Source organism: Poecilia latipinna, unplaced genomic scaffold, assembly GCF_001443285.1.
Source record: "Poecilia latipinna isolate Pla-1442-1.1 unplaced genomic scaffold, P_latipinna-1.0 Scaffold590, whole genome shotgun sequence".
Classification (NCBI taxonomy): Eukaryota; Metazoa; Chordata; class Actinopteri; order Cyprinodontiformes; family Poeciliidae; genus Poecilia; species Poecilia latipinna.
This window is the reverse complement of record NW_015113206.1, coordinates 113,511-139,477: the sequence shown is the minus strand read 5'-3', so window position 1 is coordinate 139,477 and position 25,967 is coordinate 113,511. Positions and strand designations below refer to the sequence as shown.

At 40.8% G+C, this 25,967-nt stretch overlaps 2 protein-coding genes across 3 annotated transcripts in view; both read left to right on the top strand.

The window, feature by feature from the left end:
• On the top strand, positions 1 to 8,454 carry LOC106953581 (double-strand-break repair protein rad21 homolog). 2 transcript variants are annotated; one of them, XM_015042457.1, is made up of 14 exons: positions 1 to 135; positions 1,852 to 2,042; positions 2,524 to 2,653; positions 2,758 to 2,857; positions 2,960 to 3,066; positions 3,259 to 3,456; positions 3,583 to 3,708; positions 3,804 to 3,929; positions 5,132 to 5,355; positions 5,712 to 5,865; positions 5,960 to 6,108; positions 6,343 to 6,522; positions 7,286 to 7,369; positions 7,474 to 7,665. In XM_015042457.1, exons 2-14 carry the CDS (start codon positions 1,899 to 1,901, stop codon positions 7,663 to 7,665), a joined length of 1,914 nt encoding a protein of 637 aa, XP_014897943.1. In that variant the 5' UTR covers positions 1 to 135; positions 1,852 to 1,898. The 2 variants fall into 2 exon arrangements, with proteins under 2 accessions (XP_014897943.1, XP_014897944.1); XM_015042458.1 differs by lacking the exon at positions 1 to 135 and having other exon boundaries at positions 1,899 to 2,042; positions 7,474 to 8,454.
• A 794-nt stretch (positions 8,455 to 9,248) lies between these two features.
• The window catches only part of LOC106953580 (eukaryotic translation initiation factor 3 subunit H), an 83,645-nt gene continuing 66,926 nt past the window's right edge, over positions 9,249 to 25,967 (top strand). Inside the window, exons 1-2 of the mRNA XM_015042456.1 lie at positions 9,249 to 9,408; positions 18,578 to 18,734. Of these exons, the coding sequence (XP_014897942.1) occupies positions 9,307 to 9,408; positions 18,578 to 18,734 (259 nt within the window). The 5' untranslated portion in view covers positions 9,249 to 9,306. The remainder of the gene's footprint in view (positions 9,409 to 18,577; positions 18,735 to 25,967) is intronic.

The window sequence follows — 25,967 nt, the reverse complement described above, 5'->3', positions numbered from 1 at the left end:
ATTTTAAAAGGACAGCGCTGAGCGGGAGGAAGGCGGCTGGCGCCATCTTGGCTGTTTTAATGAGTACAACAGGGGAGAGCTCGCTGGGAGAAATTACTTAATCTTTGTGATTTCACTCTAAGAGGGCTCCTCTCGGTAAGTGTGTCTGCAGCGGATATGTTAACGCACTGATTTTGGTGTCTTATGTAACGAAACTGGCATGCACGCTGGAGTCTGTTCGTTGCGGCCTTCATTGTATGAAGAGCCGTTGGACATCGGCTAACGACAGTGTTGAGCTGATGAGAGGCTAAAAAGTATGAGCAGCTATCGAGCGGCGCCTTTTCCTGAGGACTTTGCGTACTTGTATGGAGTTTTTGTTGTGTGGTTTAAGATGGTTGCAATTTCGTCTAAAATTAACGATTTTATTCTAAACTTGTGTCCATGCGATGTATGAAGCTGACGACGCCGTTCCTCCTTTTGTAGTTAGCAGTCGGCTAATTTGGTTCGTCCCACTTGATGGCGCCGACTATTTACTGGCGCCCCATCCCTTTGGCGCTTTTTGTTCTTATTTGCAATTGAATGCTTATGAAGTCACGTACATTTATTTTCTGACTATTTTTTGGTCTTTCTTTTAGCAAAATAAGTCACATTTCGATTTGCAGCGAAAAGTTTAAAGTGTGTAATGAATAAGGTAAAAGTTCGTGCATTTCCAGTATCCCCCCCTTCCCTTGACTAAAAAACAACGGGACGTAAATAACGAGAGCTTTTGATATCGTCCAATTCTTTAGCTCTCTTTAACATGTAACGTTGACTACCAAGTTGTGAGAAAACGAATTCGACACATATTAATGGGACAATTTTTACTTAAAAACTTGAACACGTTTCCTCATTGGATATTGGACCACTATTAAGTAGTTCCACACAAAAGACGAATTTTCTCGTTTATAAACGAATCAGTGTCCTAAAATTTGATGCGTTTTCGTTTGTCTTGGATAACGTTTCTCCGACTTCAGAGGAAAAGCCTCAAAACAATATGTTGAGAAAATAATAAAAACAAGTATATGGAAGGAAGAAACGGTTGCTAGAATAGTCTTGGATAAATCAATGTATCCATATAAACCATTAACCATTGGACTTCTACCAGGTTGCCAAATCATCTGTTCAAGTATTTTATCAGTTTATTTTTATTTTTGTATAAATATGGTTGAAAATATTGAGTGGAGACCAGTCAGTCCACCAGATATTAGAATCAACCAATTTTTTTTTTCTTGCGTTTTATGTGAGCTGTGAGTGAATTAGTGAAGAATGTGATGTTTTGCAACCTGTTGATTAGATCAGTGTTTCCCAGCCCTGGTCCTCAAGGCACACTGATCTGCATGTTTTAGGTGTTCCCCTGCTTCAGCACACATGATTTCAGTTGATGGCTGATCAACAGGGTTTTTTGCTGAATTGCAATCATCTGAATGGGGTGTGTTGAAGCAGGGGTACATCTAAAACGTGCCTTGAGGACCAGGGTTGGGGAAACACTGGATTAGATTCATTAAAATGAAGAACCACCACCATTTTCCGTCTCACTAAATCAGCCTGCATTTATAAACGCTACTTGAGCACAGGAGGCCAATTTGGCACTGAATGAGCAAAAATGACAAATTGCCCACCCAGTTATTGTAACAAAACTGCTCATTGCAAGCTTTTAATAATCCTCTCTGTGATCGACCGCAGGACATTTCTAACTTGACGAACTGATTTGTGTGTGGTGCTTTTCGGCGTTTAATTTTTGTAGCGTCCAAACACACCTTTCTTGGATGGTTTGCGTTACTGTAGCCGTGTAAATTATATCAATTTGTTATATGTATCTTAATTGTTTTCCAGGTAAACCACACCACAGTTGGCGTGTTTGAACCAGGGCAACCGGGGCAATGTTCTACGCCCACTTTGTCCTCAGCAAACGTGGGCCGCTGGCCAAGATCTGGCTGGCGGCCCATTGGGACAAAAAGCTGACCAAGGCCCATGTGTTTGAATGCAACCTGGAGAGCAGTGTGGAGAGCATCATCTCACCTAAGGTAAGGAGGCTTGACTGTTGGACCAGTTTAAACCAAGTGCTGGTGCTGATGGGAGTTTGTACCCTGCTCTGTCATTCAGACCTTCATCAGGCTGGTGTCCGTCATAGGGCTAATTCATAACATTACATCAGTGGTTGCAGCTAACTTGCATGTTTTTTTTTTTGTTTTTTTTTATTTCTTTTGAAAAGCTGTATTTGCATGCTGTCTGTAAGCGTTTGTAATAGCAATGTAAAAATGATCTGTTATCAATTATGCCTTTATTGTACCTTTCTTTTAATTAGCAGCTTAAATATCTCAACAATTTTTCTTTTTATTTTATGCATCAAAACTGAAAAATCCCACTGTCTGAAATAATATAGCATCTGATGATGGTACATTATACATTTTTCTGAACAGCTACATCAGGCTTGTGCTTGCAGTACAAGCTGTGTCCTGTAAAAGTGAGTTGCTTTTGCAATATCTCCGACTTCCTGCTTTTCAGGTGAAGATGGCGCTGCGCACGTCCGGTCACCTGCTCCTCGGAGTGGTGCGGATCTACCACAGAAAGGCCAAGTACCTGCTGGCTGACTGTAATGAAGCCTTCATCAAGATCAAAATGGCCTTCAGGCCAGGTAAACTGTCCGAAAGGTTTTGCTTCATATGCTTCTGTGTAAAAATAAATGGTGGAGGTGAAAGTTGTGTTCTGCGTACAGTCACTCCTTATTTCTGTGTCCAGGTGTGGTTGATCTGCCCGAGGAAAATAGAGAGGCTGCATATAACGCCATCACCTTACCTGAGGAGTTTCATGACTTTGACCAGCCACTTCCTGATCTGGAGTAAGTTGGCCAGATTTAAAGTTCTTAGTTAGTTGATTGTTTGTCTATTAAAACAATTACTCAGGGGATATTAAGGTCGTTCTCATCTGATGTTGTCAACAGTGACATTGACGTGGCTCAGCAGTTCACCCTGAACCAGAGCAGAGCAGAAGAGATCACCTTGAGGGAGGATGTTGGAAACCTCAGCCTGCTGCAGGAAAACGACTTTGGTAGGAAATGGCTCCTTTGTTTACATCTCGGTTCACAACAGCCCTTACTCAGCCAGCTGTCCTGTCTATACCCGCTTGACGTTGCAGAATAGTTAGAAAACGGAAGGACTTTAGAGAATAATGCATAGGAATCATATATATTCAAGGTTGTTCTGTTAGAAAACTAATGATCCTTTCTGCTGGGTTCCTCAGCTGACTTTGGCATGGATGACCGGGAGATGATGCGTGACGCTAGCACGTTTGAAGATGATATAATGCAGGGAGCCACTGACCCCAACCTCTTGCTGGAGGCTGAGCCAGGCCCAGCTAACCTCCCCGACAAATCCAACCACATGGAGTATGACGACTTTGGGGACGGCTCCATGGGCAACAGCGATGGCGGAATGCTTGGTAACAAGCATGCATTTTATTTTTTTTTAGATTGACTTATTTTTTTTAAAAGAAAAAAAACTGTGTTGTTCTAATATTAAAATGAACCTTTGTAGGGAAGTTGATGTCTTTTTTTTTCTGTCTCAGTTGACAAACTGCTGAGTTCTGAAGATGGAGGTGGCATCTTTGATGATCCACCAGCGATCACAGAGAGCGTCATGATGCCTCCAGATCACGGGGATGATGAAGATGACTTTGACAACCTTCATTCACGTAAGTGAAACTGGTTTTTTTCTGGAACACCAAGTGTATTTTTAGTGCTCACATCTTGGATGCATAACTTTATTTTTGTGTGCGTTTCTGATAAGCGGGTCCAGACAGTCCTGATTCTGGCCCAGCAGAGCCGCTGCCAGCAATGGCCGACCAAACAGAACAGACAACTCTGGTTCACAACGAAGAGGAGGCCTTTGCCCTGGAGCCCATCGACATCACTGGTAGGCCTCTTTATTTCACCGAGTATGCTAAGCTACTGAAAATGAAAACTTGTCAATCATTGGACACTACTTGAACTTTTCTTAATACATTTTCTATCAAATTTTATTTGAAGTGTGATCAAATTACACACAAGTGTGTAATTCAAACAACTTGAGCAATTGTTCAAGTTGTTTGAACAATTGCTCCTCCTTTACAGTAATGATTATAGTTGTCACCGTGGTAAAATTCTAAACTCTGAACCGATGCTAAGAAAAATACTGTTTTAATTTTTTGTGAAGAATGGAAAGTGAGATTTTTTTTTTCTTAAGATTAAAAAAGATAACAATAAAACCGTTTACTTAGCAGTATTTTTTAAACTTTTTTTTTTTAAAGAATGCACAACTGTAAAGCTCATAAAGGCCGTGATAAATTATTACATTAGCTGCACACAACGGTAATTGTATCGTTTTCATTCTAAAGCATAGATCAATGCTATTTACCTCACTACTGTGCAAAGGAATTGTGACATATGAGCAAGTGGCCAATGATGAAACTGAACAAGAACTTGTGCTCCCTGGAGTGTTTAATACTTTGCTGTCATGGTAATGGCAGCTTTGCTGACCTTTTCAAAATTCCTCAAATTCCTGCTAAAGCGAGGGGGTTGAGGCTCTTCACCAGACATGACTGCTGTGTTACACAGTTTTACACTCAAAGTAGCAGCTCACTGTCCTCATGGCTCAGGTGAGGCGATCCAAGAAAGAAGAGGAGCTTCCTGTGATTCCAATAACTGCCTTCCTTATCGACAAATTACTTATTTTGTTCATTGTTTGAATAGCTTCCATGTGTTTCTTATTGGCATGAATATTGCCTTTAAACCCCTTGAATGTGCTGAAAGCATTACACACTTTTAAAGAAATATCTTTTTTTTGTATCGTTTTAAAAAACAACTTTAGTACAAATGATTAAAGTTTACTTCCAGGTTTCAGAAGGCCAACAAACGATTGAGTGAATTGGATCTCAGTTTTAAGAATTTAGCTTTGTTACACTAATTTTATTTATTTATTTTTTTTTAACAATTTCTGCAGTTCCCTTTTTTTCATAGCCTGGACCACAACAATAGAAATGGTCCAATTTACTATTTTAAATGAACACACCATATTTGTTATTATGTTTTGCAATAGAGGAGCAGCATCTTCATTGCCTCTTTTTTTGTTCCTTCCAGTGAAAGAGACCAAGGCAAAACGTAAAAGGAAGCTGATCGTCGACAGCGTCAAAGAGTTGGACAGTAAGACCATCCGTGCCCAGCTGTCAGACTACTCCGACATCGTGACCACCCTGGACCTGGCCCCTCCCACTAAGAAGCTCATGATGTGGAAGGAGACAGGAGGAGTGGAGAAACTTTTCTCTCTGCCTGCTCAGCCGCTCTGGAACGCCCGGCTGCTCAAGGTACCGAGGGATCGTTGATGCCAAATCACCACTGTAGGCAGCGTTTTATAAGGTCGTTGGTGGCAGATGTTGTCAAGGTTGGTTCAAAACTGTAATCGGAGTGGAGAAACGTGTTAAGACCCAGTTTTCGTTTAGATTTCAAATTCAAAATGAGAGCACCCGGGGACCAGGAGTTAAAGCGACCGATTGGTTTCGTCTCACCCTCCTCCCTCCTCTTTCACTCGCTCCGAATACTGAACAAGAAGGCGTGCGGACGCATCGCTGAATTAAATTCGCTGCACAAACTTTTGAGCAAAGTGTGCATGCATTTTAAAAACGAGCCCCTCTTCCAAATCGTAACGTCCGATCTCTGTCAGATGTTCACCCGCTGCCTGACCCCCCTGGTGCCAGACGAGCTGAGGAAGCGCAGGAAGGGCGGCGAAGCGGACAGTCTGGACGAGTTCCTCAAAGAGCTGGAGAACCCGGAGGTGCCGAGGGAGGAGATCATGACTCAGAACAGAGATGTTATCGGTAAGTCAAGCTGGAGAAAGGAAAGAAGTTGTTCCAGTCTTTAGAGGGGTAATGCAGTGTTTTCACAATTTGTAATAATGATTTCCCCCCTCAGACCAGACGATCATGGAGGAGCCCAGCATTCTGGCAGCTTCTACAATGGAAGGCAGCAGGACAACTTTGGATGAGACGGTGATGCCTCCCCCATCCACCCCCCGTGGCGTTAAACGCAAGCAGCCCTTTGACAAGGACGGAAGCTTCCCTGTGAGTTTATGGATCCGAGAGCAAAGCTGCGGGAAATCCTCCTGTTTTATGCTATAAATCATATTATGGTCATAATTTAGGTTGTAAAAATAATCTGAGTCGTTCTAAATGACCAAGTTTTCTGGAATAGTAAATTTCATAAATGGGAAAGTAGCCAAAGTTGAGGAATAAAATGGACTGTTGACTCCAAGTTTCACCCTGGCCGTAGCTCAGTTGCTCTCTCTGCTCTCTCAGATGACTCCCCTGGAGCAGCAGCAAGTGGCTGACCGCTCAGACTTGTCACAAAGACTAGACATGCCTCAGGTTGATCTGCCCCCAGAGGAGGCCAGTGTCAACCTCACTCAGCTTGTCCCAGAACTCGACCTTCTCACCGAAAAGGAAAAGGATAAGAAGGATGACAGCGAAGAAGAGGAGGTGAGGGGAAACTGCAATTTTTTAAATTTCTTTTTTCCCCTGCAAGGATGGAAAGTTATTGCTTTTTGTCACTAGTTGAAGGGATGGGATTTAATGAAGCCCTTAAGAAAAACCTAAAAAAAAATAATAAAAAATGGTTTGATGCTCCGAAGTTAGCATCATCATCATCACTGAAACGATTAATCTGACTAATCAATTAATGAATTAATTTTCAACAAATTTTTTAATCAATGAATTATCTGCTGTTTTCAGACTCAAATGGGCCGTTTTTCTGAAACTAGTGTAATATTTTGAGCAATAAAACTGAACAGAAAATGTTGATTTTGCACTTAAGATAGAAACACCTTTGTAAACACATCTTAGCCAAAACTAAAGTGGAACTTCACCTAGTTTGAATTTACTAAAGGAATTTTGTTGTTGCATTTCAGGCTATATATATATATAAAGAATTTAATTATGTACTTGAATCTTTTTGACTAAAATAAAATAGTCTAACAAGGCTAAGTGGTTGAATGAAAAATCTCTAGAATGTGCCATTTTTATTCGATTAATTGTCAAAATAGCCAATTAATTGGTTACTAAAATAATCGTTAGTTGGAGTTTTAATTCTATTAGTCAAACTAACATGCTGTGACATAGCAGCAATAATCAAAGTTAATAGTTTAGCTTTCTACACTTTAGTTCAACAGTTGCGTGTAAACAGAACATGATACAATAGATACAAATAGAGTTGTAACTCTTTGCTAATTTTTTTGGTTGTCAGGAAGAGGAAGGCCAGGCTGGAGACCAGGATCAAGAAGAGAAGAGATGGAACAAGAGAACCCAACAGATGCTTCACGGCCTGCAGGTAAACGAAGCCTGATCGTAAAATTAACCAAGAATCTGTATTTATTTGTCCTCATGATAATCGTACACTCACTGACCCCCTCTGATGTCTCTTGGCCTCCACAGCGCGTCATGGCAAAGACCGGTGCGGAGTCGGTCAGTCTGCTCGAACTGTGCCGAAACAACAACAGAAAGCAGGCAGCAGCCAAGTTTTACAGTTTCCTCGTCCTCAAGAAGCAGCAAGCCATCGAGGTCACTCAGTCGGAGCCCTACAGCGACATCATCGCCACCGCCGGACCAAAATTCCACCTCATTTAGACATTGGAAGAAACAAACACTCTGCTTGCAACAGACATACTTGTTTTCTTGTTTTTAAATTACTCGACTCTTTGCCTTTTTATTGTGTTTTCCAGTAAGCCCAGTTTTTTTTTTTCCTAGGGAAAAGGGGAGGGAAGTAAATGGTAAGGGGTTCAGAACCTTTAAAGAAACAAAACATGGTTTTACTGTAATAAATATCAGATCATGCAGTATTCTTGGTTCAAGCGGAGTGAGGAATGTTTTACAAGGATATTTATAAGGCAAACCCTTTTTCAGTCATCAATTTGTAAACTTTACTGCATTCTGTTTTCTAAGTTAAATTTCTGTTTTCTCATTCCACAAGTTTTGTATCAGTCCCCCTGTTTCAGCTAAAAAAAAAAAGATTTTTATGAATGGCCCAATGTATCAAGTTATCTCTGTAATGACTAGATGTTCTGGAAAGGTACTGTTTTACTGTTCAGAAATGTAACCACGCCCAACTTCTGTCTGTTGCACTCGCTCTCTTATAAACAAAAAAAGTGAATCCCTCATTAAATTTGAAAGTCTTATCTGGCATTAAATATCATGACTCAGATGTATAATTAAGGCAGTTCATCAATTAAGGTTTATGTAAATTTTATTTTTTTGTACCTTTTTAAGTTTATGCTTGTTTGCCTTTTTGCATTATGTAACTAGGTAATGTACTTGTTACAGTTAAGTTCACCATCCCACCTTTTTAGATTCTGGGTAACTTCTAGTTGTGATACATCTGTAAAGATTTGAAATAAAGTGTTTTAAGTACTTGGTTAAGTCACTCTGCATGTTTTTATTTAGACTTCCAATATTTTAGAGATTTTTTTTTTTTTTGTCGTAACAAATGCACACTCTTCTATACCTGTGAAGATAAGGGTACAAAATGTCTTCTGTTTATGCTTTTGTGACATTTAAATGTTTCAGATCAACAAACTAATGAGTCATTTTCAAATGGTCTCATTTCTTGGGGGTAGGGGAGCAGTCCAAACCTCTGAACCTGTGTGAAAAATATAATTGTCCCTGTAAAATCACAAGTTAGCTGCTTATTCAGCTTCACTAGACACACCCAGGCCTTAATACTTTCACTAAGTCACTTGAATAAAAAGAAAACTGAGACCAATCTCATATTTGCCAAATAAACTCCATTAAGATCCCCAAGACTTTTTGGGATAATGTTTGGTGGATAATCACTATATAAGCAATTAAAAAAAAAAATACTGTGAATTCTGCTGAGGAAAAAAAAATTGTGGCAGAATGTTCAAATATAACTCCAATGCAAAACGGTTTTTTATTTCAAGTTCATAGCTAAGAAAGTCATTTTAAAAGTAATTTATTAAACATCAAACTTACAAAATGTGCAATATTTTTCAATTAGTTCAGTCTTAACCTCATTTAGCGCATTTTTAAACATCACTGCTTATAACTAGTTGGGTCTCTTCTGTTGTGGAGCCTCAACATACCAAAAGTGAAATCTATTTTTAAAGAGTATTGTTACTTCTATTTTTAAATAAATGAGTACAATTATTTTTAGCGGAATTGACTTATCTCGTTGTTTCCACACGGACTGAGGAAGGGAAACGTGCGTCGCCTGAATCTCTTCCCCCTTTTCTTTCGCGTGGACCCCGGTTAATGGCTTCCCGTAAGGAGTCCAGTTCAGCATCCAGCACACCGATGGCTTCTACAGGCGGTACCCTGGACTCTCCGGTCAAACAGATCCAAATTGAGGGACTGGTAAGAACCCGAGTTGCTCCATTTGGACCTTATGCAGACTGTTGGTGTTGTACAGCAACCAAACCGGTGTTAGCTAGACGCTAAGGTGTTAGCATCATCATGGCGGAGAGACGATGAACAGTTAGTTGTACTTATTTTATTCAACTGTTATCCTATAACACAACCTGTCATTTTTTTTTAGTTTAGCACATCACATAAAGATATCCACCTTGTTTGAGCTGATAGACGTATAATAAAAATACGTTAGCTTCTTTTAGCTTCAATACTTTTCATGGGCGTTTAATTTGGAAACCAGAACCTCCCTGTTTATAATTGCGCCACACTATAATGAAGAGAGCTATTCTCAGGTTTCGCTTTGGGCAGCAAAGTTGCTTGTGAGTCTGTGTCACTGGTTTAACTTAACATCTTGGTTTTGTTATTGTGTTCTAATGCAGTTCACATGGTTCCTATGCAGTGATGGTTCCTATCCGGGTCATCATTTACTGCATCTCTAATAGGCGAGGACAAAATGAAACATAATATGGAGATGCGTTGCTTTGCAGAATTTACATCCGACGTACTAGAAAAACGAAATCAGTCTTAAAAGTAGCTTAAACAATCAGAGTTGTCTCGAATCTCAAAAATGGTTTGAGAAATGACAGCACCCCGTGCATATAATCAAACGAAAGTGCTGCTACCTTTGTGCATACGTTGTTTATGGCCAGAGTAAAGAAAAACAACTGTTAGAGAATGGTGACATGATTAAACTCACTAAACAACAACCACATTGTTGTGAGCTCCAACTGTAAAGCACAAGAATTGCATTATTTTCAGTTTCTGTTTAATTTAGGACACACAAAATCACACAAGCTAATTTATAAAAACTTAAATTTATGGTTCTGTTACATGGATGTTGCTCAGATGGGAAAAAACAGGAATTTGTGGTGAATCAGGCAAAACATTGTAAATTAGGTCACTGCATGCTGCCTTGCTTCTGTTTTGTGTTTTCCATTATGTTTGAAGCCTATATTTAAAAAAAAAAAAGGAGAAAAAAAATTGAGCACTATTGTTTTTTTTAATCTGGTGATTACTAGGAATCTTATTGTTTGTAGACTTCAAAAATGGAATGAGGCAAATTCAGGAAAAGCATGGAAATGTATCTTTTCATGGAAAGTTTGTACACCCTTCAGTTCCATTTCTTAATTTGTTGCGATGCGTTTTTAATGTTGTCTCTTTCTGTAAAATCTGGCACAATTTCTTGCTTATTATTTTTTAACGTAAATGGCTTTTTTTTTTACATCTGGGTTTTGTTACATATTTTCAAACTACACGCATGAATCATCCTTCCAACACATGGCGATTTCTAATTTTCCTTAAGGCCTGGCAGCCACTTCTTTTTTTTTTAAAGAACCATTACAAAAAACAACTTCTGCAGGTTGTTTGATCAAGTTAGTCATTTGAATCCAACACAAAACATAAAAAATGACATAAATATCCCAAAATGTCTGCATCGCTTCAAATATTCCAAGCTTTCATCTGACTTGGTGTGTTTCAAACGATGTGCTTTTGGTTGGTGCTTTTATCGACTGAAAGAAAGTGGTGGTAAATCTTAGTTTTGATGTAATGAATAGGTTAAACATTTTTTATCCGACTTGCTGATGAATGGGAAAGTTTCCCATATTCCAATATCCGATCGATTTGCGTTTTAATCTCTCCCCAGTGATCATCTGAATTCTAAACCGTCTTTACATTGTGTAGTACCTCTGTGCAAACAGTAGAGGACAAACTTGTCTCATTAGGATTCACTTGGATTCTCCCTCATTTTGGACCCTAAACTGCATTTGGACACTAAGCGGCTTATTCTTTATAGGACTCATGCATGCAGCAGCATGACTTGTATGCAGCACTTTCTGCCTTCTGTTTGGCTGTCTCTTTAAAGTTGTCCTCATATCACTGGCTGTGCTTTTGCATCTAAATATTTCAGTTAAATATAAAATGCTGGAGCGATTTAGATTTCCCCAATTCCTCTTTTTGCCTCCTTGTCAGCCAGCTATTTTTAATCAAGTCACTTTTAAAAGCAGGGCTGCACAGTTGTAGAGAGTTTTTTTTTTTAATTTCTTTTCAGGCAACCATTTGGGCATCGTCTTACCTGAAAGCACTGACATGTAGCAGTTGCCCCTGCGTTGCATCATGACCAACCTGTCAGAGGATTAGCTGCAGGGTTTGCACGTAGACGACGGCACCGCCGTCGCTGCGTTGAGGAAACGGTTTGTGTTTTTTTTTTGTTTTTCTTTTTGCTTTTGAAGAGGTTTCAGCGGTCTGTGTCGCTACAGAATTGGATCTCAACAAAACCACGGGTTTCCATTGAGCACCCACGGAGATCAAGCAAGTTTTGTGTTTGAAAGAAAAAAAAAAAGAAAATCTAGAGTGGAGCCGCTTTTCATTCATGCTGACGTGCATCGTACGTCAGGCGCCTCTCTGTATTATGTCCCGTGAATTAGGAATAAAGTCAGGGCACACTGTGGGGTGTATTTTTAGCAGCATGACTGTGAAAAGCTCATGGGAGTAATAATAAAAAGGGCGGATGGTAGGGTATTCTCTCAGAAGGAGTTTAATCTTATCGTTCCTTGTGACTCTGCCAGTCTTTTTTTTTTTCCTTTTAGTTTCAAAGCCTTTATAAGAATGGAAAAGACACAGTGGCAGAAAACTCCACTCTTCCCCTGAGGCTTTTACACATGCCTCAGGCCCATAAGCCCCGGTCTTGTCAGGAATATGTCACACAATAATGTGACATAGATCACATGCCACGGAGAGAGCAGATCTTTTACTTCCCGTCGTAAAAGCATTTTTTCACAATCCGGCTCACGCTTCTGAAATCCTGAATCGATATTTGTGGCTGCTTCCCCTTACTTAGTGGCTGGTTTAAAAGAAAAAAAAATCTGTTCTGATCTGAACTATTTAAAAATAAGCTTAAGGGAGAGATCTAGCTCTTGTTGTGCACCAGCACTAAAAACATTGATGCACCGCAGTAAAATACCATGTCATAGAAAAGATAAGTTCAAAAAATGAAACTTGCATTCAGATTCATCACACAGTCTGCAATCATCTGAAATATTTGCACAGATTGTATTAAAAACCTTTCTCCCCTTATTGTCTGACCTTAAATGAGACCAAACCTTTCCTCTTTTAGGTCACTTAGAATTGCTAAATCTCTAAATGCCACCTTAAGGAGTGAGATACTTTTTGATATTTTTGTCTTCTTTTTTTTTTTTATTCAGACATTTTCATACATTTCTTTAGTATTTGATTAGTATTTCAAGTTAATAAGTTTCCTTCCATAAACTTCTAACAACAGTTTGTTGAAATTTTGGCCCATTCCTTCTGACAGAACTGCTGCAACCAGGTCAGGTTTAGAACTCAATATACAGTCAGAGTTCCTTTTACATGAATTATTACTTCAATGCAGTATGGTGTGGAGTGATCAAGCACAGCTGAGCTTCCTTGTGCTGCGGTGTGCCCCATCTCGCTCCTAACTATAACTTGTTGGTTTTCTGTAGTTATTCTGGTCAGATGAGTTCAGTAACCAATCCAGCACAGTGTAGGACACTTTATTTTTCCTTCCAGTAAACTTTCCATCAATATTTTTCAGAACAAAGAGCTTCATTAGAAATTACCTTTTGTGACCTGCCCCCATCGTGGAGTATGTCACTGACTGTCAAGTCAGCAGTTTTTATGCATATCAACATATCTGTAATAAAATTCATTGTCTCTATGGATATTTGAACTCTATGGAAAAAATCCTGAAGTGTTTAGATCAAAACATACACTGATATGATACCATTTCTCACTTATTGAATTGAATATTGAAACGCCTTAGCTTTCCTGATTATTCAAACTTATTGAGATGCGTTGCGCGCCAAGCGCAGAAAGCAAGCGGCTCTTATCTGAACGACGCGCGGCGTGTTTGGAATTGCATTCTTCACAAACACAAAGCTTATTGCTAATTTGATTTGCGTGCCTCTGCGAGCCACTTCAAACCAGGTGTCATCTCATTTTCCTTCAAGAGTCCCCGCCTGAATCGAAACGAAGCAGCGGCGAACAATCAGCAGAGCGAGCAGGTGCACCACTCTACTTCCACATGAATTAAAACGCTCCGTTCTCCACGGACAAACATGTTTGTGTTAAGATCGGCAGGCGAAAAGATTCTGCGGCCGTCGTCGTCCACGGGTTGACCCAGCAGACGACTCATTCCTCACTAAAGCGAACTCTCCATCTACTCCAGGACCCTGCGTCCATCTACCACACTTGAGTGTTGCACAGAAAAATGACTAAACTCATCAAAGGGATCGTTTCTTTTTCTCCTAATTTGTGCCCCGTTGTGTCGGGAATATGCACTCTTTTATTTTTTTTTTTTGTGTGTGTGTTAGCCAGAGAAGATTTATGATCAGAATTAAAGGTAGCCAACGGGAGATCTGCATCACGATTCATTTTGCACAATTCAATTTTAAGCTTGTTGATTTATAATATGCCGTCCACACATCAACTTAGAGGGGGAGGCTCACATGAGGTGAGCTCACCAGGTTCGCCGCCGGTGAGCTAGATCGATAAATTTGTGTCTGTAAGAGAGAGGGTAGCGTTAAAAGATGACACTGAAGGGAGTTTGTGTTTTTTTTCTTTTTCTTTTTTTGTGTGTGTATGTGTTCATGCAGGTTTGCACAAACTCAAAGCTTTCAGGGATTAGCTTACAGTACCTGATGGCATTTACTCAGCACCAGGAAGCTGAATCCACTGAAGACCCCCTCCCCCCACCTCCTCTCCTTACTTCCTCTTCCTTGTACTACGGATGCCTCTCCAGTCACATACACACACACACACACCTCCCACTGGCTTTTGAAGCGTTTCTGTGGACTCAGGAATTTCTCCCAACTTGAACGCGGCTCCTTTTGTTTGACCTTATTGCAGATGTTTTCAGTCGATTATTGTCCACCCTCCCAATCTGTTCCCAGAAGGACGGCTTTTAAGTGCGCGATGGAGAGATTGCCAAGAGCTAAGATAGCTGAAAGCATATCTGCTCTCACTGATGGGATGAAAAGCTTGGAGAAGCTATTAGATGGCGGAAAAACGGAGCCAAGGCCTGAACAGGTGCGTGAGGGAGAAGGTGATTCTCGCCTCCTCGGTTGTTGTTGCCACACCTGTCTGACGCAGAGCCGCGTCCCTCTTCCTTCCCAGCCTCCTCGTTTTGTTTTCACTCTTGGTTCTCCCCACTTCAACCTATTGATCAGATCTTCCTCCTCTCTCTTTCTCTCACTCTCTCACTCAAAAACAAAAAAAAAGCGAGTTCGGGCAGCCTGGCTGGCAGGGAATGAGATTTGTTTTTCTCCCTGCTCCACCTCATATCGTCGCTTTCCTCACTGCCCCCAGCTCTTAACTTGTTGCATGACAAGTCCGGCGCTCGGCGAAAATAAATCATCTCCCAGGACGGGCCCGCATCATGCATATATGTGTGTGTGTGTGTGTGTGAGCGGCACGGGGGCCGATGTGACCAGGAAGGGCTCCCTCATAGTGGTGTTGGTTGTTTTGTTGTGATCATGGGTGCAGAACTGCCACCCCTGCTCCTGTGTAGATGTGTATGTGTGTATTATTAATGCCTCTGGCTGTGACCTGCCCACACTCTTATCAGTGTGATTTATGCTCTGCCTGTCTACAGTGTGCTTTTCCTCAAACCATTTTCTGTTCATGTAGACGGGTTGCATGACTTTTTTTCTGTTTTCTCCGATGCCTCTATGTTCTTTAATTGGTTGCCGTAGTTTTTGTGGGCTTGTTTGTATGGAGAAAAAGGACAGCATTATTGCCATTAGTGACAATGATTTAGAGGCTAAGCAAACCTTCTAAATCCTACAGAGAGCACTTTTGTCTAGCTTTAATACTTAACTCCTTATAATAACAAATTAACTTTATAGATATATATATATATATATAAAGTATGAGGGCCTTTGGTATCACAATATATGCTCAAAAGCTCTAAATATACATTTAATGTCCTCCCGCCCTCCTAAAGATGTAGATGTAGACCATTTCCTCCTCAAGTGGTGCTGAATACCAGCTGGCCTTTTATGCTTGTTCATGTTGGATGCACAGGAATGGAGTTTGCAGGTGGTGCTTGCTACTCCACCACCCAACCCATCTGTGATTGCTGGAGTAATGTGTCCCAGAACCTCCCCTTCAAATACCAAGGGTGGAATTAGACAGTTTTCTGCAAGCTATTGAGGACTTTTCATACTTGGAGATGTGGCAATTACAATATCAGTGCATATATAATATGTAAAATATGTATACTGCAAGTGGTGGGCACATTTAACTTTAGCAGTGCTAACCCTAAAGACCTAATCCAAAACAGTAGTTCTGCTAGCACTAAAGCATTACAGCAACACAGTATTTAGCTGAAGCTAAAGCTAATGCACTAACTTCGATTCAAATTATACCTGTGCTCTAAAAACTATAACCCTTAAGCACCGGTTTAATTTTGACATTATAACTTATATTATAGGTAATGTCTTTAGATATTTTATTTTTGTGTTTTATTTTGTTCCTTTATGTGTTTTTCTTTTGTTTGAACTAAAGTTATGGGGGGAGAGCAAACAGTCTTTACCCACTTCAAAATAAGAGCACGAATATAAACATCTTGACAGTCGATAACCAAAACTTCAAAACAAGATGTTTACTGAAGTTTTTTCCTGGAAAATTTACCTTACGGGAAGCAAAGTGTGCCGAACATTTTAAACGTTAGCGAAACCGCTGAACAGGCTAAGCTCTGTTAGCATGATTGTGGATATATAGCAACACTGTGAGCAAGTGTGAGCACACTTGCTAATGCTCACAGTGTTGCTATATACTTGATGCTTAATGCAGCAAAAATTGTTTTTAATAATGATGAGTTAATTAATTAAGCAAAAACTAACAATAAACTAAGCAGATGTCAGTAGATTCTTGATGATTAAATGGAAACTATTGATCTCCATGCCGGTAATTTAGAACGTAAATTGATGGAAATGCTTACTGGGTAAACTTGGAAAAAGTATACCCAACTTTTTTCAAGAAAACCTTGTGGGAAATATTAGTTCGGAAACTAGATATCTTTTTTTGGGGTGAGAGGGTATTAATTGACCTGTGGGGCAGCAGGAGCTGACTGTGTTTTGGTGTCACAGCAGCTCAGCCATCTGTTGTATTTTGGAATCTGCTTACATTTCTTCTACATTCAAGCTTCATAAACTCTGCTTACAGCACCGTTCTTGACTTTTTCAGTCTCTGCTCCGTTTTACTTGGTGCAGGGAGTTTATTTGTATTTTAAGTCTTAAGTAGTTGCTTGGTGATTTTATTGGATCCTAAATCCAAATGAATTCTCTTATTTGCAAATAAATGCAGATTTTTTTTCTTCTTTTCCAAAGCCCAAAGAACAAAACACTTATATTTTTAGAAAATTAAAAAATATGTTTTTTTTACCTTCAATGCCCAGAGAAAATGCATAAAAACTTGCGAGATTGATTACATGCCGTAGTTTTGGTGATGCATGGGGCCTAATCTATTGCTACAGAAACCCAAATTGCACAGTCTTGCTTTAACTGGATATGTTTTGCATCTTACGGTTTTGATGGATTTGTTCCGGCTCAGGTTCTCAGAAGAATAGGAAGTGTTTTAGTTTTGAATAACAGACAGCAGACCAGGTATTTCAGGGTTCACCATCTTTGCTCCTTTGGCTGCTCTGTCTCTGTCGTTTCCTTCGCTCCAGCTCACCTTCTGCTAATGATTGATTTGCCTCCTCACTCTGTCATCAGGTTCAGTGAGACTTGCTAATGACCCATTCGTTTCAATCAGGTGTGTTAAAGTGGACTCTCAAGATGGAGGCCAGCAAAGATCAGGAAGTTCTTTCGCAGGTTTTGGTCAGATGTTGCTTTTCTGCATTGCTCTCAGTTCTTCGGCTTGAACAAGACGTGACGTGGCCACAAACAAATTTTAAGTGATGGATCAACGTAAAAAGTGTAATTTAAAAGAAAGAAAAGGATTCTTTGTTTTTAATCTAAAAGATGTTCCAGAAGAAAAACAGTTCCTACAAAACGATACTGATTTAGGAGTGTCTGGGTGAAGTAAGTTGGGGGAGGAGGATGTAAAATTTCAATAAAAAAAATAAATACTGAACTTTTAATTCTTTTGCTGTAAAAATCTAAACATGGCAGATAAATATGTTGATTCAAAACTGGAACTTTGAAACTCATCACGAACATGGAAATGCTGAGAAAACCTTCGTCGTGTAGTTAATCTGATGTGGTTAAGTGCTTTCTAATGTCGACGTCGGAGGACATGATCAGGTTGTTGGTTTATCTGGGAAGCCATAGGGAGAAACCACGTTTTGTGGACCTTTTCGGCGTCATGTCGCGTTTGCTGTAAATTCCCGACATGTTTGTCACATTTAGCCAGAGTAAAATGCTTTCTTTGTTCTAAAAGGCTTGTGTACAAGGATTCCCACGTTGCTTATTAACATTTTATAGTCGTCTGACTGGAGTGGTGGTACATAAGTCTTCGTGTTTTCAGTATTTAAATTTTCCAATGCGCTGGATGAAAATATTCCTTTTAGAAAGGCGGCGTGTGTGTGTGCGTGTGTGTGTGTGTGTGTGCGTGTGTGTGTTTTAAGGAACTCCTAACACGATCCTTAATGAAAAATGGATTACTTTCACTGAGTGATACATTATTTAATTAGGTCATTTGTTTAATATCTACTTTTCACAGAACAGCTAACTATATTCAAAGGTCACAGAGCTCTTGCCTGTATTGTCCTTTTTTATGATAATTAAAAAGGCTTAATTTGTTTGTGCTGCAGCTCTTCTGCAGAAGATCAGGAAGAAATGGAAACGTTTTAGCTTCTGAAAACGGACGGTAATGCTCTTCAATCACACTAATCAGGACAAATCTACCTAACAAGCAGAGACGTATTTAAACCTGGTGACATAAATTCGTGGATTATAAAGTAGGAACAGCAGGAAATGAAACTCCAGGTCAGAAATTCAAATGAAATTTCTTGCTAGGGAATAAAAAAGATCTCAATAACTCTCCTTTTTGAGTTATTTCCACTTGCTCTAGTTAAATACTTTGAGTGATGTTTGCCTCTTTTTCTTCTTCTTTCCCTCTGCTTTCGCAGGTGGTGCTGAAGATTATTAAGCACTATCAGGAAGAGGGCCAGGGCAGCGAGGTGGTTCAGGGCGTCCTGCTGGGCCTGGTGGTCGACGACCGGCTGGAGATCACTAACTGCTTCCCGTTCCCGCAGCACACCGAGGACGACGCCGACTTTGATGAAGGTAACCGAAAGTGATGAGCTCAGAGGCTGAAAGCGAGCGCCAGCTCCGCGGGCGGGGCAGTTCAGCTGAGCTGCCGTGGCCGCGCGATCCGCCGGTGACAGTCGACGACAAATTTATGAGATCATCGTATTTGAACGCTCCAGTAACATTTCACCGCTTCCTTGTTCCGTCCATTACTGATAACGGCGGCTTTGTCATTTAAATTCCACCGTGCGCCGGTTATAAACCGCAAATTGGGATGATTAGGTTTTTAATTAGCTCCGAAGTTCTCAAGCTGATGTACCAGATGGCGGCGGGAGCGTTAATTTGAGACGTTTCTGTGGAAAATATGGTTTTATTTTTGGACTTGGAATAGTTTACTTTATCTGATCACGGCGAGGGACAGCCGGGTCAAACGACTTTATCGTTTATCGGCTTTGAATCTCATTGTTGGCTCACAAAGCAGAGCGAGAGTTGCTCAAAAGAAGTTTTCACTCCACACTGACGCTCGACTGACGATTAGCTCTTCTGTTCTTTAGCGCTAAGCTAGTTAAGGGTCGGACCATGAGAGGCAGAGGTAAAAATATTTCATTGTGAGGAATATTTTTTTGATTCTCTCTCGCAAGAGTATTCAGGTGTGTAATTGTGAAGTGGAAGGGAAGTCAACTTGATTTCACCTCTAAAACATGCGCTACTCAACTCCCTGAGATCTGATTCTGGACAACTCTTGACACCTTTTCATTTCTTCCCCATCTGCAAACATCCATTTTTCCACCCCTCTTAGCCTCCCGCCACCGTGCCCTCTGACCTCTGCCGGAGCCTTACTCCTCTCCGCTCCCAGTTAGACCCAACACATCCCACTGCAAGCTGGTCTGAGGGAGGGGAGGGAGGTGAGCAGCTGCAGGGAAAGGCGGACAGGGAGGAGAGTCTAACAGGCCTCTGTTGCTAATGAGCAGCTGCCAAAAACCGAGCAAGGATACACACTCACCGCTGGTAGCTAAAGGTCATTAGTGTAAGGAACGCCGGCCCACTGTGTGTTTCTGCATCGCTGGGAGCCAAAGCTTGTTGGGATGCTGACTTTTGAAGGGCCGGGTTTCCCATCTGCCACTCTTAAGTTAACGAGGGCTTCATCGACGACGGCCTCGCTGCGACTCCTGGCAGATTCACAGAGCCTGGACAGAATTCCTCCCAACAGGGATCCAGATCCATCTGCAAAAGGTGACAGGCTCCAGGTGATCTGACGGCGCGGCACCAAATTCACAACGTTTCTCTAGTCCCTGCCAACTTTCGCTCTCCTAACTGAGAGCATGCCGTCGGATATTAGATCACGCCAGGAACTGCAGGTTCCCTGTCCTCAAGAAGACGATTTCTCTCCACTCTGTGATGCCGGGATTCTAAATCAAAGCCAGAGACGGTGACAGAAGTAAAAACGGTTCATCAGCCGCATCGCAGTGAATTGATTTTATGTCTGTACATAAGGTCATTTTGTTCCTGTACTTCAGTCTGAATTATCTGCCCACGCAAACAGCTGACCAGCTGGGCCAGTCGGCTGCCTGCGCCGCGTGTTCTGCAGCGGCTAATTGTTGGCGTTTCATCTGCGCTGCCGTTGGAGTGGGGCGCCTCGAAACCTCTGCACACCTGCAGCACAAGCCGGAGCTGAAGTGTTGCGCTCCAGGCCGAAATTGGCGTTAAATAACATTACTGACAAAAAAAATGGATGATTTTCTAAAACAAGAGCTGAGTTAACAATCAGGTTATATCGATCGTTCTCTAAAATGTTTATAATGTTCAGTAATATTTGAGTCTACAGATATTTTCCTTGTATTAAGTATTTGGCCTTCGTAAGTCGATTTTGGAATCTGCTTTTCAACCTTCCAATAAGCCGACTCGTTTAGATGTGTTTGCTCAGTTTTTGTTTGCTAAGAGTTGTTCATGATCACTTCGCTAAACCAAAGTTGTTTTGCAAACTGAAGCATCTTAGTACATTATGCTGCAAAAAGATTCACAAAACTGGTGTGCTGTTGGTAGTCAGTCACTGATGGCTTCATAAATAAATGAATAACAATGATATCTGCTCTCAGTCAGGTTATTTGGATTTAAAGATTTGCTGAAATTTCCTGTTCTTTTGTTTTTTCCCTGGTTTTGTAAATGAATTGGGGGGGGAAATAAAATCACACCAACAGAGACTTCAGAACAGTGAAGGCTGATTCTCAGAGTTTGGGACCAATTATTCCAGTCCCAAGCTTGAATTTAGAACATGACAGGATTTAAAAAAACGAAACTGTTGTTGTCAACACTTTAGCTTTATTGGATTCCATTGTTGGTAAAATATTGTAGCATTTTAACAACAAACGCCCACCTAGCAGTTCTGCTTCCAGTCATTAAATATTTATGAGAGGAGGTGATTCTGAAATCACAAGTAACATCTACTACTTTAGCAAAGCAGAGCCAATATATATTGCTGGCAGTCGTTAAAATTGTTCTTAATGTTTATTAGTGATTATAACCGTTAGCATTGTTAGCAATAGCAGGGATCCATCTCTGTTGATTCTAAACTTACTATAAATACCTTTTGTCAGGTTCTATAAAACAAGCTTCCGAAATGTCCAAATCCATTTTGCCCCATTGTAGGTTAAAGGTCTTCCAGTTTTCCTTCCCGATTTCTCCCAAAGCTCCATCTTGTTCCTCCGTAGAGCCGTGGAGTTGTTTCCTCAGTTACAGCTACTGTAACGGCCTCAAACCACTTCTGCTGCTCTTAATGTTTGCTTAAGCTACTCTGCAAACATCAGACTCATATTTTCTTCTTTCCTGCACTGAAATGTCTCCAAAGAAGGAGATCTGTAACGATGCAAAGGAAACAAAAGCATCAGGAAAATTTGGTTTCCTGATGCAATCAATATTGCAGTATTCAGCAATTGCATTTTTTTTTTTCATAATTGATTACATGTGTTCCTGATATCTTTCAACCCTTAATTTTAAGCATTTTGGATCATAATGCTGATACTTTGACGACAAAATCACTGTTGCCAGAGTGGATTTGGATACATGTGCTGCAATAAATCCACTATATTGGTTTTGGCTGCCTCGTTGCATCAAACCCACAGATACTGGGTTAACTGGCTTAGCAAAAGGTCTAAATGTTTTGGCCTTTTGTTGACACATTGCCTCTGTGGCTCATCATTCCTCAATGCGAGATGAGGGACCGGCGTGTTGCTGTCAAAGAAGCGCCCGAGCCAAATTTACCCGAACCTCTCACTCTGCTGAAACGGAAGAGAAAAGGAAACATTTTCAAAGTTTTTGCCACACAGAATGGCAGAAATCGCCATGGAAGCATGTTTGTTTCTGTGCGGGATTCTCTGGCGAGTGTCTCCGCACTTCTGTTTTCCTTCTCCATTGCCGTTTCAGATTCAAGAGGTCGACGTATCGCGTACAGTGCGAGCAGTCGGGTCGTACAGTCTGTGAACATGATGTGTGAATTATTGGACCCGGCGATGCAGGTGTACAGTTTGAGCTGGAGCTGAATGCAGCTAATGGAAGTATTGTGCAGTTTCTGTGCAGATTTAGTTAACATTTTCAAAAAGAAAAACATTAAGAAATGCATTTCAAATGTTCACTTTCAAGCTGAACAATGTGTTGAATTACAGTTGTTACAGCAATATTAGCAACTGCATTGTGGCAACTGGTAGGTCTGCTTGGATGTGATATTTGGTTGTGTTTTTTCCTAATGTTGTGGAGCCCTATTTCACTTCATCCCGTTGGATTCTAGTCAAGTCTAGTTTATTAGTATAGCACATTTAAGCAACAAGACGGTTCAAAGTGCTTTACACCATAAGAAACATCATACAGTAACTAGCCTTGATTTAAAGGAACCCAGTGTAGTGACATGATTTTTGCTCTTCATATTGTGTTGAATTAAAAACATGTTCCTGTCTAGAGGGTCAGAGCCGACCACAGGCGAACGATCGCACTAGGAACATGCATTAAGCGGATGGAAACAGAAAAAAAAGCATTAAGTTGTGAAATGTTGCAAACAGTTTCAAAACTTAATTAAACCTCTATATTTTTAGTTGGCTGTGCGCCACCACACTTTGGGGTCCTGTTACAGCGAAAAAGTGTTTTGTGATGCGTTTCTTGGAAAGCTTTTGGCCTCTCTTGTAGTATCTGAGACATTGGAAGGACGGATCTGATGTGTAAGATATCTGCTCTGATAGAAGATCTTCTAAGCCGTCCCGAGGGAAACATCAGTGATCCGCTGCAGGTCCTCTCTGCTGGTCGTGTGAAGTTTATCAAGCGGAGCCTCCTTACGGTTCATCATCCTAACCTTCCTCTGCCAGCCTGGGTTTTTCTAGGGGAAGCTTTTAAACTGCTGCATTGCGAGCCTCCCACTGGAATCGCAGGAGATGAATGATATCTTTCTAGTGCTGCAGCGCCGTTTGTATCAACTCTGATGCCTAGCGAGTTAATCATTAACCTCTGGACGCAGAAAGTCTCGGCTGAGCAGCTGACACTCTCCTAGCTGGCGGCATCATGTTCCCTGGATACCGTTTGCCTCCGAGGTCCGCTTGTCTCTCTGCTGGGATCAGAGTGTGCGTGCGTGCGTGCGTGCGGGCGGGCGTGCGTGGATCTGAATCATCTCACTCTAACTCACCATCGCTCCTGCTACGTGTCTCCAAAAGGAACAATGGTTTGGATTTACGACTGACGACTTTTTATTTTTATTTACTTATTTTTAATTGATCATTTTCCGTGTTTGCAAGCAGGCTCGTTTCCGTGTGCATCTGTGTGTGTGTGTGTGCATGTGCTATGCCGCCGACTCATCAACAGGTGCCAGTGTGGAGCTGCGCTCACGGGGCAGCCGGCGGCAGCAAGTGTGACCAAAATGAGCGAACAGCTAGAAGGAGAACTAGTAATCGCGCGCACGCAGCAGAATGAGCCTGGGATGAAAGAAAACAATGAGGGGAAAAAAAGAATAATAAAGAACCTTGGCTCGGACACCAGTCGTCCTATCTGTCGTGCCCTTGCCCACCCCTTCCCTGTATCATCGACTAAACGTACGGAGAGGGAGAAGTGTGCAGCTCCAGCTGGTGACTCCCGAGGCATTTTGAGCAACAGAGGTGCACGAGGAGCATGCTAATAAAATACGTGCTCCGCGTCTTTTTGTTGCAGCATCGGTGACGAAGCATTTCAAAGAAGCTGCATCCTGGAACAGAGAGATTACTAAGGATGTTGGCATGAATGAAGCTGTGGAAGGTAGTCATTTAATGTCCCCACTACCTCTGAGGAGACATGCAGTAAATAAAAACAATCTGGTTTCTGTGGGTTTTTTTTTTTTTTGTAGCTGCAATAAAAATGTGAACTTAAATCAATTGCAAATGGGATTTAAAATAATAATAATAATAATAATAATAATAAAAAGCCAGAAATTTGTTCCAAGACATCCAGCTTCTTAAGTGAATCTGGGTAGCTTAAGTTTTCCGTTTATCCATATCGCTCCTGTCAGCTCAGTCGGATGTCTTTAGCCTCAACTGGTCCAGCATTCATGTTTTTTCCTCCTCCTTTCTTTTAGAAGTGTTGCGGACATTTGTCTTGTCATCATTTCATGTCCTGCCATGGGCTTTATGTTTTCATGTGTTTAATGGCAGCTGCTCACACCTTTGGGTTTTTACAATTGGATTTCACACTCGGGAGAAGTGAAGTGGATAAAAGTGAAATACTGAAGAGGAGGACATTGGCTAACCAGCCAGGGAATCTGATATAAAGTGTATGCCAGGAACGCTGGGTGGATTTAAAGCTTAATATTGTAAAAGCTGATTCGTTTCTCATACCAAATCTTCGGTGATTTGATTGGATATAAAGTTTGGAGCCTGATTATGAGTTTCTTTGGACTCGCTGGACGGACTTGGTTTTAATATTAAAGATGGCGTGTTTTTCCTCTCCTTCACATGAGTGAAAGTCACTTCATAAAATTAGCCAGAAGTGAGCCCTCATTTCTCCTCCTCATGGCTTTCACTGTTTAAAGGGACAAACTTCATCAATGGCAGATCTAATGAGGTGTGACTCGGCACACACAATTATCATACGTTATTCCATGAGTGAGTTATTGACAGCCCAGAATAAAATTAGGTTACTGTAAGGCTTACTTTGTCTCAGTAATCTGCTAAAGATTGATTTTCACATAAAACAGATTTACTCAGTAAGGCTGCTGCGCAACCATCTGTTGTTAAAATAACTCTAACAAGGTAAAATATGTTTCTCCTTAGCTCTCTGTCTGCTTTTGGAAGCAAACTCATTATTTACTTTTATTTATTTATTTTCCCATCGAGATCAGCGCCTGCCTCCCACACTGTGCGTGACTTCATCTTTAGGCATTTCAAGATTTGATTCCATTTGGATCAAGAAGCTCATGATCAAACTAAATTGATCATTAAATATAATATAGCGACCCTCCCACACACACACACACACAGTCTTGTTATTCTTCTGCTCCATTCTCTTGGATTCATTTATTTTTTCACCGTTGCGACTCTTATTCGCTGCTGTTGTTTGGAGCCTGCTACATGTGGCGCCCACTGGTCAGATAGCATCAGATTTGCAGACAGAAGTCTCTGTGTGTATCTTACCTGTAGATTTCTGTAAAGCTGATGATTTTGAGAAGAGAGAAGAGTTTAGAAGAGCAAATGCTAAAAAACTGAACTTTTTCTGTTATCCAATGAAGTTTTGGCCTATTGGGTAAAGCTAAAAAGGACAGCCAGCCTAACTCTGTAGATAAATAAATAAGTAAAGTATACATTTTAAATAACTACTTTCTTCCTTACAGCCTGTGCCTTAAGAATAGCTAACATCTTTATTATTATTCACTCAGTAAGCTCTTCCACACTGAAGAATGGTACCATTTTGTGGGAATTACAGACATGGTGCGTTGACGGACTGGAAAAAGATTGGATTTCTGAGTTCTTTCGGGGGGAAAGTAATCAAGACTAGTGAAAAAATGCTTGAACCAGGTCATATTTTTCAAACCAATTCTACTATCTCTGCTAAGGAATATGTAAAGTAAAAAAATACATATCTCTTATATTTCTGGCATTTAACAAATAGAGAAAAAAAAGTGCTCTTTTATGCTGAGCTGAAATCATAAAATATAGCGTGAGTTGATATTGTATGGTAAGAAAAAAAAAGATTTCTTACTACATCATAAATATAAATATCTGATTCTCACCATCTGTGTGGCAGACGCATATTTAAACCGTCTTTAGG

Coding starts and splice junctions, on each gene's coding strand:
- LOC106953581 (XM_015042458.1), top strand. CDS start 1,899: ATGTTCTACGCCCACTTTGTCCTCAGCAAACGTGGGCCGCTGGCCAAG. Junction 3,457..3,582: donor CAGCGATGGCGGAATGCTTG/GTAACAAGCATG, acceptor TTTCTGTCTCAG/TTGACAAACTGCTGAGTTCT. Junction 3,709..3,803: donor CTTTGACAACCTTCATTCAC/GTAAGTGAAACT, acceptor GTTTCTGATAAG/CGGGTCCAGACAGTCCTGAT.